Source organism: Myiozetetes cayanensis, unplaced genomic scaffold (assembly GCF_022539395.1).
Source record: "Myiozetetes cayanensis isolate MyiCay16 unplaced genomic scaffold, myiCay2020 scf3, whole genome shotgun sequence".
In the NCBI taxonomy this organism is placed as follows: domain Eukaryota; kingdom Metazoa; phylum Chordata; class Aves; order Passeriformes; family Tyrannidae; genus Myiozetetes; species Myiozetetes cayanensis.
Window position 1 is genome coordinate 54,435,199 of NW_026087521.1, and position 12,714 is coordinate 54,447,912.

The 12,714-nt window shown below is 42.4% G+C and overlaps 1 protein-coding gene across 1 annotated transcript in view; it reads left to right on the plus strand.

Moving 5' to 3' along the window:
• The window catches only part of NUAK1 (NUAK family kinase 1), a 48,343-nt gene extending 36,386 nt beyond the window's left edge, over positions 1 to 11,957 (plus strand). Inside the window, exons 5-7 of the mRNA XM_050323824.1 lie at positions 6,260 to 6,379; positions 6,687 to 6,819; positions 7,878 to 11,957. Of these exons, the coding sequence (XP_050179781.1) occupies positions 6,260 to 6,379; positions 6,687 to 6,819; positions 7,878 to 9,031 (1,407 nt within the window). The 3' untranslated portion in view covers positions 9,032 to 11,957. The remainder of the gene's footprint in view (positions 1 to 6,259; positions 6,380 to 6,686; positions 6,820 to 7,877) is intronic.
• The last annotated feature ends 757 nt before the right edge of the window (positions 11,958 to 12,714 follow it).

Consider the following 12,714-nt stretch of genomic DNA (forward strand, 5'->3'; position numbering starts at 1 on the left):
ATTTCTCCCCAGTGAAAGCATGGGAATGACTTTTTTTCCCCATCTTTTTCAGTTATTGTTTATAGCTGTATCACTAAGTTAAATGATGCAGAGATTTAATTTTCAGTGTAATTTCCTATATATGTCCTATATATATTCTTATATAAAATAAGTGTAATTTCCAGGGAGCTGAACCTGTTTCACTTTCAGCTTTGTTCCTCCCTGGGTAGTTGGATGTAAGGATGGCTGGTTGGGCTCTTCTACAGGCGAACAAGCAGAGAGAGGAAAGCCAAAGAGTTTCTGCTGGCACTTGAGCATCCTTGTTTAATTAAAAAAGTAATCAAGGAGCTACTTGCATAGCCAAATACCTAAATGGCTTGAGTCTTCCTTTTGTCTCCCTGAAAGCCACGGGGCTGCACGCACTGCCTTCTGCGCTCCACGCTGGAGAGACTGTCTTCATTTTAAGCTGATGTGGAATGGAAATGGAAAGTAACATGTGGTAGCTGCCATCTGTGTAATGCTGATGACAGAAGCTCACTTGGATCAACTAGTGGATTAAAGGCACATAAATATGTGGTTTCCAAAAATAGGCTTTTACAGAAGGCCCATCCAATGCAATATTTGGACGTTTTGCCGTTAGCATCCAGTGTCAGAGCAAACCTCCCCACTCCTGTTCCTACAGGGACACTGGCTGCAGCAGCCAGGGCTGTTCTCAGCAGCGCTGAAAATGAGAAGTAGGCTTTCTGGGACATTGTATACGAATCAGACTTCCGCAGGCAGGATGACCTTTCTTTCCACATTGCACACTAAACTATCTTCCCAGCTAATCAGAGAATTCTTGAGAGAAAAGAGGAATTTGAGGAATTTGCTAGCTGCCGTGGGCTGGATGTCTGCACTGTGGTCCTCATATGCAAAACCAATCACTTCCCCAAGCCTCTGGGGAGCTCAGCTTTGTTGGAAGGCTCTGCTCCCGCCCCTCTTTTCTTTATGGGAGTCTAATCAGGAGGACAGAGCAGGGACAGGTAGCTTTGTGTTCAGTTCAGACCGTGGAGCTGACCCAAGGGCTTCAGAGCCACAGATGCATTCCAGCTGCCATAGTGAGTGGCACTGCTGTCGGAGAAGTTCACGTATCCGTACCTCCCCACATAGCTCCCGATCATTTGGACCTCTTTTCCTTGAAGGTTTCCCTTTCCTGAATCTGTGCTGTGTTTAAGCTGCTGTGTAGGTATTTTGCCTGTTTCCAGTTACTTTCCTCAGTTACTTCTCTTCAGTCTTAAGGCCTCTGAGTAGGCACAGGCAGGTGGCTGCAAGCTTCCTTGCTGTCCCCCACTAACTATATTTGCAAAGGGTCTCATGAAACTGAAAAACAGACTGAACTTGTAGATATTTCATGCATCTTACAATCAATAGTGTTTGAATTTTGATAGCTTCAGGTGGTGGCTTTTGGTGTGGTTTTCCTTTTTTTTTTTTCCACCATGTTCTCTTTTTTTACACCTGGTGGCTGAAGTCAGCTTTGAACACTCAGTGTTGAGCATACTGCCACTATTTCCCTGATGCTGAAGCTTTGAATATGTTACTGTGGTTTCTATGTTACTTGCACAGAATTTTACTTCCCACATTTTTTTTTGTTTCACTAAACAGTAACCGTTGCCAAGGGAACACATATGGAACTGTAAATTATTTATTAGGAGTAAATTTATCAGGTCCTCCTTCTGAGAATATTTTTATATGTGTTTTATTCAGGCAGAAAAAAAAATTTGGGGTTTGGTACTGACTGATGGCTTCAAAAACTCAGTGGAAGGCATTTTCTGGAAATGGAGTGATAGTCTTATCTGTACTTTCCTAGTATTTATATTTCATTCAATGGATTACAAACACATACAAAATTGGCAGTTTGATTTAAAAAATAAAAAAATTAAAGGAATCCCTTAGTTCTTGGGTGCAATGGGCAATTAAAGACATGATTTTGAAGAAGCCAGTCATCTATACATTATGATTTCCAAAAACATGTCATAGTAATGTGAAGAAAAAATAAGATGTTATGAAAATAGATCCCTACATAGCAGCTTAAGCAATATTTTTAAAACAGGAAATAAAGAGGACAAGTAATCCATTAGAAATTATTATCTGACCTAAAAGGGCCCCAAGCCATTTTACATAATACTGCTCTAACTTGGAAACCATTCTTAAGTTTTAGCTAATTAAGTGAAGGTCAAGAAGGAGCGTATGGAGACATAATCAGCTTTTTTTATTTTTAAGAGTTACATGATGAGTAAAAGTCTCTGGAAACAATCATGTGTTAGAGTACAGCAACTAGGAAACACCAGTGTGTGGAAGCTGACAAAAAATTACACATTTTGAAGAGTTAGGTTTTTCAGGGACTTGGTGTATGTGGTACTATTTCCTGCAAACTAAATGCAGCAAGCATAAATGAATAACAGGAGTTTTAAACACTTGTGAGACTGAACACACATACATATCTATGGCATACATGGAGCTCATCCAGCCAATTAATCCCGCAGTACCTTGCCTTGCTCCCCAGATGCACACCTAACTATGTAGCGGAAACCCTGAGCGTGGGTGTTTCTCCTGGGACCTAGCCTGTCCGTGGAGGTCAACAGTGGGGCACAGTCCTAGAGCTAAATCTTAGCAAGACACTGCAGCCTCCCAGGCCAGAAGAGCGTTATTTGCTTTCATACCTTGTTTTTATGGTGCCATGTTCTTTACAGAAATAACGTGGCAAAGGGTTTGTGGAGAATTTACAAGTCTCTCCTCCTCCACATTCATGTGCTAGTTGGTAACACCACCACCTTAAATTTACTCCTTTCAGCTTGCCTGCATTTGGTGACTTCCACCCTGCAGCTGTAGGCAGCTTAGAGCTGCCCCCTCTGCTCTCCCTGGGTTCCTGGGGTGGGTACAGCTGCTGCCCCTGCCATGCAATGGCAGAGCAGCCTCTCACTGACATTGCCATCTCATCAAGAGGATGCAGTCATTCATCATCCTAACACATCTGGAGGTGGACAGGGTCAGACAGGCAGGAGGGCTAAGGCAGCTCCAAAGCATTGAAAAAGCTGCCCTTTGTGGGAAAAGGTTCATAATGGCTTTAAGCATTTGCCTTTGGTGGTCTTTAAAAAAGCCTTCTGGTGGTGCCTTCTCTTTATTAGTTCTGAAAGGACGGAGCATGCTAGTTTCTGATTCATTGTGGCTATGGATTTACTAGAAGAAATAGCAGCGGGGCAAGTATGTAGCTGCCTCCATTTGCTCACAGCTCCTGCAGTTAAGTCTGATAAGGACCCTATGTCCCCCACCACTGCAGTTCTCCCCAGTGCCTCAGTCTCCAAAACTGCATGCAAGGAGGTGGAAAGCAACTGCTGTCTCCTGTGGCAGGCGGGAGTTAATGCCTCTTGCTGAAATATCCAAATACTGTGTTGCTGCCCCATGCCACAAGCTGCCCCCAGGGACACCTCTGTCATGCAGCCTGGCACGATGGAGGGGGCTCCTTGTTCACAGTAGGGCTGTGGCGGCTCCTGGGCTGGGAATTGCACCTAAAAGAGACGTCTAGCAGAGGTTGACGTAAACCATATGATCAACCCCGAAGTGATAGAAGGAGAGAAAAATGCAAGTATAATAGTAACATAATCCTACTAACTGCACTTTCTCTTGGGCTGGTAAGGGGACACCAATCAGACTAACCACTAAAAACCCATGAGGGTTTCGTATATACAGAGTAAGTGTATGTAATTGGGATTTACCTTGCCGGAAGTCTCACCGACTGCGCATACATTTCATGTGCTTTAAGAGACCTAATTATTTCTCTATCTGCAGTACAGAAAGACAGATTCTTAAGTGGAATAGAACTGACAATTTCCATGAGTGTGAACCTCGTGGAATTTATATTCCACACTTTAACAATAAATTACATCTGGTTTATCACAGCTAACAGTAAATATGAAACATACAGTGCTGAAGTGAGGGGAATAAAACTCTACTTCCCGGCTCCTCCCAATTTAGGAAGTTTTTTTTACTTGATGCCTTAGTTCCATTTAAGTGCCAAGAACATGAAGTAATGTTGGCTTCTATTAATCTTGTTTGGGGGGGCATGACAGTTTTAATGGGAAAAGCTGATAAACATCAGTCTGTGAGTATGGGAGTGGACTGTAACATAAATACTCTTTTCCTGAATGGTCAAAATGAAAACATGAATGCCCAAGTCTGAGTTTCTTAGAGTGAACAATGGTATGTGTATCCCTATATATATATCCGTGGACATCCACATGCATTCTATACATTCCATGGTGTTAAGGGAATGTATTTTCATAAGGAATCACACTGTGCAGTGTTTGTCCTTGTCTTAGCTGCATCCTGAACTAAAATAAAAATCAATGACCAGCACGAATTTTTAACACAGAAATGATCCCATTCTTCCCCTGATTGACAGGGCACACTTCATAAGGCTTAAAACCAACTTCCTGCAAGCCAGGCAGGGTGACTTGATAAGAAAGTGGAATTCAGGGCAATTAAGTGCAATCTGAGCCATGAGAATATGTTTGCAGACTGCAATTGTACACCAGCTGTTTTCAATGACATTCCAGCCATACAATGAAGATTTTACAAACCGCATTTATTTAAGGGTTGAATTTTCTACTGAGAGTTGATAATACACTGTTTGAGGGACCGAGTGAATTCAATCTATGAATGGACATAGTGAGATGAATTAACATTAATGAAGGGGAATCAGCTGCTCTTTGGGCAGGATGAGTCCAAATTGTTGGTGAAACACCTGCACAAAGCAGAACATCAAAATAGGAGAGGGTGAAGCGTGAAATCTTGTATGTGACCTGTGACTTTAAAAATTGTGTGCAAATGATATTTAAAAAAAAAGTTTATATTTCTAACATGAAAGTATCTAACAGCTATATATGTATCTATTTATGAAGTGTATATATGTTTCTCTTTTGGTCTCAATTATGTCATGTTTCAGTGTAGCTGTAGAAGTTTATTTAGTGGAGACAAAGACTTTACCTCTCCCGAGAGGTCACTAAATAATATTGCAATTCAACAGTTATTAGAGGCACCAATGATGGACATTTTAGAAAGCCAGATGTGAATGATGCTGCTGGTAAATCCTTTTCTTTTCCATTCAGTTTGTGTTTCCATGAATTTTTGTCTTGTGAAAATTCCTGGGATTTAATTTCTTTCTGGTAGAAAATACATGAATTAGGTGAAGGAAACCCAGACGAAACTCCTGTCTCTTATAGCTATAATACCTTTATAATGCCTTTGCTTTATGTTTTTTATGTGTGCCTTATGTCAATAGTGGGCAGTAATACAAGTATCTTTGCAAAGCAGAAGCATTTGGGTTTTAAACAAGTAAAAAAATGAGATGTGCTGTCTCGTGCTAGAGAAACAAAGAAAATACAAAGGTTGTGGGAGTATTCAGTGTTGCTGTCCTCAGCCTTTGTTTTGTAAGAACAAGAGCAGAGAACTGAAGTAAACAAAATATTTGGACCTGATCCTGCAATTCCTACATGGGCAAAATTCCCAACAGTCTCAAGGGAAGTTTTGTTTGTGTTGGGAAAGCCGGATTTGGACCCATTGTTTCCAGTTAGGAATCAGACTTGTGTTTATTACCTCGTGATAGACATCTCATGGGCTTAACAGCTCAGATTCCTCAGCCTGCTGTCCCTGAATCCGGAAGAGTTAGCCACTGCCTCGCTTTCCACCTTATTCAAGCATAGCTATGTTCCAGAGGATTTCAAAAATTGCTTTCTTCTGTAATGCTTGGTTTCCTGCAACATTCCTGCCTCACTTCTCCTGTTGAATTTAAAGGTCTTGGCTTTTGGCTTGCGTGTGTGCGATAAGAAGGGTGGTACTTTCTGTTTGCTTTCCTTTGGTATTAATGATTATACAAGATGAAGAGCAATCAGTAGACAGCAAGCCCAGTGCCTCACAGTATGAGATTGTTTTTGCAAGCATATGCAGTTCATCCAGGATAAAATTACTGACTGATGGTTACAGTCAGATGGTGACTTGTCTGTGAATGGAACCAAAGCGTCCTTGTTCCCTACCTAGGAATCTTCTCTGAAAGATCTGTAGAGAGAAAAGTCCAAAAATTGTAGAATAATGGGTTAGGCAGGGAACTTGAGAGATTATCCACATCAAGATCCCTGCTCTACAGCAGAGTCAAATATAGATAAGTCTTTCCTGGAAAAGGATTTTTTTGTTTGTTTCTTTAATATAAAATTATTACTACTGAGTCCCTTTGCAATTCTATTTGCAGATTGCTGACTTTGGACTCTCCAACCTTTATCATAAAGACAAGTTTCTGCAGACCTTTTGTGGAAGCCCACTGTATGCTTCCCCTGAAATTGTTAATGGACGACCTTACCGAGGCCCAGAGGTAAAAAGGGTCAGCTTTTCTGTGCTGGTGTGGGGATGGCTTTGATGATAATGTTCTTCAGGGTTAGTCTTATTGAGAATGTTATTGTATGTGTGAGTTTGCTTGGGTCTGTCCATATTTAAAGTTCTTAAGGTGCCTTAGTTTGCTTTTGTTTGCTTTCCCTGTGAGTGGTTAGTGAGGTGTTAGATACCAGTTTGCCCACCAGCAGGTGCAGCCGGGCATGATGCTGCTCTTGTAGTGCTAATGGCAGGGAGAAGGGCAGGGATCAGCTTCCCTGGGCTTCACACGTGTTGTGTCTGTATTTCAGGTTGACAGCTGGGCCCTCGGTGTATTGCTTTACACTCTGGTTTATGGAACGATGCCCTTTGATGGCTTCGATCACAAAAACCTCATCAGGCAGATCAGCAGTGGAGAATATCGTGAGCCAACACAGACCTCAGGTATGTAAAGGGAGGGAGGGCCATGTACTAAGCTGACAGGAGTTCAGGATGGAGGGTTTGTCCAGTCCCTTCTGACATGTTTTGGTGTCATATTAGAACGATGCAGAAAAAAAAAATCTCATTCCCTACTGACTTCATGTGCTGTAAATGCCCATCTGGATACAGCATTTACCAAAAGGCCTTTTGAAATTACAATTTTGTGGCAGATAGATTTTGTTCCCTTGGGGAAGCAGGCTCTTTTGATGAGAATTGTGACAGTGAAAGGTCTGTTAACTATTGCAAGTGGAATTGTTCAGACACGCTTTAAACTGATACAACATACTGGTACTGATCAATCCTCTAACTACACTGTGGAATATCACAGCAGAGAGAAGATGAATGGTCAGAGCAACATAGTCTGCTATTCAAGAAGGCAGGCCAAAGTCTGAATTAATGCCACTATGTTTGCATTGACTTCTACTTAGAGGACAACACATTAAGCAGTCATCTGACAGGAAAGCATCAACCAAGTCTGGGTCATTGATTATAATGACTTCTTCCAGCCTTAAATATCTATGTATGCATTATATTTAAATTAATATTTATCTTGTATCGGTTGTTTGCTATCCCTATCAATTTTCTGTCTTCTTGCTCTCTGTATGAATATAAACCCTCCAAATACACAGAAGACTACACTGTTTATGGAAAAAGTAAATAGAAAAGCAAATATCCCAATTCCCCTTTGTTTTCCTCTAGGTTTTGTCATTATTAGAGTCAATTAGTTGGTGACTTCCTTCAGTAATATGGAGCTTTTCACTGTCTAGTACAGTACAAATACTAATTTATTTGATAGCCCAGTATACATTTCTCAAGAGTGAATCATATTCTTCTAATAAGAAGTAATACTCAAATGCATTTTCTGTCACTGACTGATGGACAAAGCCTTGCCCACTTTCACTTCTCATGTTATAAAGGGCATTATTTTTGCTCATTTGATTGGCTTTACACTTACAGTTTAAACTGACAAAGCTAACAGTGCTCATGTTCTAAAAATTTTGTATGCCATTCTTTGTCCATAGATGCTCGTGGTCTCATCAGATGGATGCTGATGGTGAACCCTGAACGCCGGGCAACCATTGAAGACATTGCCAACCACTGGTGGGTTAACTGGGGCTACAAGAGTAGTGTTTGTGACTGTGATGCCATGAGGGACTCTGAGTCCCCGTTGCTGGCAAGGTTCATCGATTGGCATCATCGTTCTACTGGCCTCCAACCAGAGACTGATACCAAAATGAAGTGCCTTTCTAAGCCCAAAGGTTCTGAAGTCACACTAGAGAGACAAAGATCTCTGAAAAAATCAAAAAAGGAAAATGACATTGCACAGTCCATCCAGGAAGGAGGAGCTGAAAATGCAACTAAACTCACTTCCAAGAGACCCAAAGGCATCCTGAAGAAAAGGAGCAACAGTGAACATCGATCTCACAGTGCAGGTTTCATTGAAGGAGTGGTCAGCCCAGTGTTACCCTCTGCTTTTAAGCTGGAGCAAGAGTTGTGTAGGACTGGTGTAGCCATTAAAAGTGTTGTGGAGGTAGAGGTAGCTGGCAAATATGGCACTAAGCAGTCTTCACTCATGCCAAAAAAAGGAATCTTAAAGAAGACTCAGCAGAGGGAGTCTGGCTATTACTCCTCTCCAGAACGAAGCGAATCTTCTGAACTCTTGGACAATAATGGTGAGACAGTAAACAGTGACACCTCTCCAGGGGTCACAGAGCCATCCAGAAATGGTTCTTACAGCCATTCCTGCAGGCGTAAGGGCATCTTGAAACACAACAGCAAGTATTCTCCCAGCAGCACCGAATCTGCTTTGATTAGCCCTGACACACCAACGCTGGAGGCCATGGAAGAAGTGGTCCTGCCTGGAGACGCATTACCTCGAAGTTACAGTCGCCCTTCCAGCGTGATTAGTGATGACAGTATTTTGTCCAGTGACTCATTTGATTTGCTGGATTTGCAAGAGAACAGGCCAAACAGACAGAGAATACGGAGCTGTGTCTCTGCTGAAAATTTCCTCCAGATCCAAGACTTCGAAGGACTTCAGAACCGCCCACGGCCGCAGTATCTAAAGCGTTATCGTAACCGTCTGGGGGACAGCAGTTTTTCTCTTCTCACAGACATGGATGATGTGACTCAGGTCTACAAGAAAGCCCTAGAGATCTGCAACAAGCTCAACTAGTGGAGGGAAGATGGAAAAGGCGGGAAGGGAGGTTTTCTGTGTACCTTTATGATGGAGTAAGCCAGGTCACTGATTTGCTGACAATGGTAGGTTTTACTTTAGAGGTGCTGACTGTACCTACTTAGCTGAACTCCTAGTAAAGTAGCCCTAAAGCCATCTCACACTTCTCTAATCTTGTGCCCTCAGAATATTACCTATCTGACCAGAGAAAAACCTTTGGTCTTTGTGAGGAAAGCACATCAGGAGCTAGCTTGCAAAAGCATCAAGATTTTATGGCTAGAAGTCATGACAAAATTAAACTGGAAGTGAGGGACACGTTGTGAGAAGTTTCTAATTAATATCAGTTAAGCTTTATCAAGAGATGAGCTGAATTCTTCAAGTCCAATTTGGATGCCTTTTAGAAAGAGAGGCTTTATTTCCCCCTGAAGTTATTCCTCTGAATACAGTCATTGCACAGTGGGGATCTTTGGCTTGCATTATGCAGGAGGCCAGGCTAGGCAGTCACCATGGTCCCTCCTACCAGTGTGACCTGAGAGGTTCTGAACATGTTCTGGGACAGATAATCTGCGAGACTTGCCCCAGAAAAACACTCCATGATGTGTTTTGTGGACAAGTGATGGAGCAGGCATTCAGATCTGGACCCTCCCACAGGGTCCAAAGCCATTGCTCTTCAGTGAGCAGAAAGTTCTAAAATTGTTTCCAACTACTGCTCCTACCAGCAAAAAGAGAGCCACAGACATGATAAAGGGATCTGGTAGGAAGGGATGTTATCAGCAGCTGAATGACCTTTTTAGGCATTTCAGCCCTTGTGTTCCATTTGTGACTCTTTCAAAATGGCCAGCCAGATGAATGCCCAGATAAAGATGGATCTAACAAAGGGTCTCAAGAGTTAGCTGACCCTCCAATCTAGAGTTCAGTCACTGTCAGCAAATGGTGCCACCTTGCTACTAGCTTGTAGTATTTGGGGGTGACAGGTAGTTTGCGACCTGAATGTTAGGTAAGGAAAAGGTTGTAGCATGTAGGAAACAGATAGAGGTCAGAAAGTTAGTGGGAAGATGCCTTTCTCCATATGAAAATGTTTTTAGGTAGGTGGTAATGGAGCAGAAAGAATTGAGCGATGAAACAATAATGGTAGATTTAATAACAGAGTTAGCAGGCCTGCTTCTGTCTGGTGTAGCTGGTACTGAGTTGTGCAAGGATACCAGTTTGAAGAAAAAAAAAGGATATGTGTTTGTGTTCTCAGATATCCAACTATCCAGACCGAAGGCTTCAACTCCCATAAAGGTACCACATGGGTCTACTGGATTACCTGAATGTAAGCCTATGTCAGAAAGGCACTGTGTGTTTGACAGGCCTGGGCAAACTGGAATCTTCAGGCCCATTTCAGTCTCATTTCCGTGAGCACATAGCCCCTGGCTTTCTTGGAGGTGCACTGGTGTGATTAAATCACAGGTTTCAACCTATGATGTCAAATGATCCACAGCTGCAAAACTTGTATCTACATGCATACCCAGAGCAGAGGAGCTTGGGGCAAGTTCTGGTCTCACTCCTGCCCTGAAACTGAAACTGGAAGCAGAATTTGACCCACTGTGTCCCAAATCCTAGAGGTGGTGCAGAAACGGAATAGAGTTCCTCTGGGGCTTCCTTGGGAATTGGGGATAACTCCATAAATCATTTGCATCTGGGGCAGGGAGCTATTTCACTTGCAGATTCCTTATTCAGTGTATCATGGTATTAAGTCTGGAAGTTCCTCCTAAAAATCAACTGGGCTGCCTAGCATAAAGATAAATCAACTTGAGTTTCCTAAATCAGTTAATCTGCCTCTATGGAGAACCTTTACTTATTACTCATTTCCTTACACTGGACCAAATTTGGCTCTGACATAGACGATGTCAATACCATGAAATCTCTGAGACATGCTCTCATGTGGTCAAGTGAAATCTGGCTCACTGTCATTTGCCTAGGGAGGGCAACTGCAGGTCACTTCTCTACAGGTGTGTACCTCTCTGTATGACAGTCAGACATCTCACCTTCTCTCACAAGCCCTGCATGTGCTCTTTTAGCCCATCCCAAACCAACACCCCATTTTGCAGTGTACTGAGTTAACAGGTTTGCTGTGGTGCATTTTAAAACAACTCAACATGGTCTCCATGGCCTTTCTGGAACAAAGGTGGATGTGTCTTGCAGCCATGGCTTTCAGCCCGTGCCCTGGAGTGTAAGAGCTACATCCAGCTACGTCCCTCTGACACGCTGGAGCATCGCTTCGATGGGGTGACGCTGATTGACACCTTCCCTGCACATGTGGCACTAAACCCTGAATGGATTTGTAGAGGTTTCAGGATGAAGGGAAGGGAACTCAGTGAGCCATGGCAGGGAAGTGAGGAGCACCCCAAAGGCTCCTATCTCCCGAGGCTTTTGCCCAGGCCTGCTTCCTTGTGTACAAATGTGAATGAGTGAGTGACTGCTTGCTGCCAAACTGGAAATGTTATGTAGGGATTTACTGGCATGTTACTGGCATGTTACATGTTTACTGGCATGTTATCATTCCTAGAAGAGAAGAAAAAAAACTTGACTGCACATTGTTATTATTAGTGTTGTGATTCTTATTTAATTTTTTTGTAATACAAAGTCGACTTTTTTATTTGAATTTGTCTTTTTTTTTTTTTTTATTTATTGGTCTGAAAGCCATTTCAAAGGTATAATAATATATTTGGTGTAATTTAATTGGTGCAACATTATTTTACAGCTCCGGCCAAAATTGTTTGGTGTTATTTTTTGGGTTTTTTGTTTTTTTTCTCCCAATCCTTGGTTGGTTTGAGCTCTATGAGGCACACAGGGAAAAACGCTGGATAATCACCCGAAGTGTTTGTATTTTTAATCTGATACTGTTTTTTATTAAATAAAATGAAGTTAATGTAACTGTGAAGAGTCTCTCTCTCTCTCTCTCTCTCCCTTGTCTTTTTTTATTGTACATCAGCATAAGCCAATGCCAAATGGTAATGAACTTGTCATGCAGAAATACAGCAGCATCTCAGCACTTTGTACCAAGTTGTTTATGCAAAGCTCCTTGGCTCATTTGTGCATTTGAATGTAATGTGTGTGGCCACAGACACTCCCGTGCTACGAAGCGTTTGGCACTGCAAAGCACCCAGAGCTCTCAGCTATGGAAATGTTTGGTGCAGAATAGCTGACTGGGGTTTTTCTGTTTGAGGTAAATGAGGTTTGTGGGCCAGGTGTGCTGTAGGTGAGACAGAGCTGGCTGACTGAGCAGACACAGCACAACTCACTTGTAGCCCAGAGTCAGATGGTCATGGGCCTTTCTCCTCTGTTGGGGAGAGGGGACAGTTTATTGGCTATGTACCTGTAGGTAAAATTTAGGGGTTTGGAGCAGTTATTTGAGCAAAAGAGACTCGTGGCCATCCACTGCTGTCAAGTGTGGGTTGATTTCACTCAGATGGCTTTGAGCAGCCAGCATAATCAGCTAGTGAGAGGGGAAAAAGGGGAGTCAGTTTTCATTTTTTTGGAGTCCTCATGATAACCAGAAGGCTTTAGATTGTTTTTCTTGGAAAACAGAAGAGCATCATAAGGGAAGCTGGGTGTTAGGTATGCTGTGTGTGCTGGGGACTTGTTAAAATAAAGGAAATGGTTGGCAATGTCTTCATGTTGGCTCTGAGCAAGACACC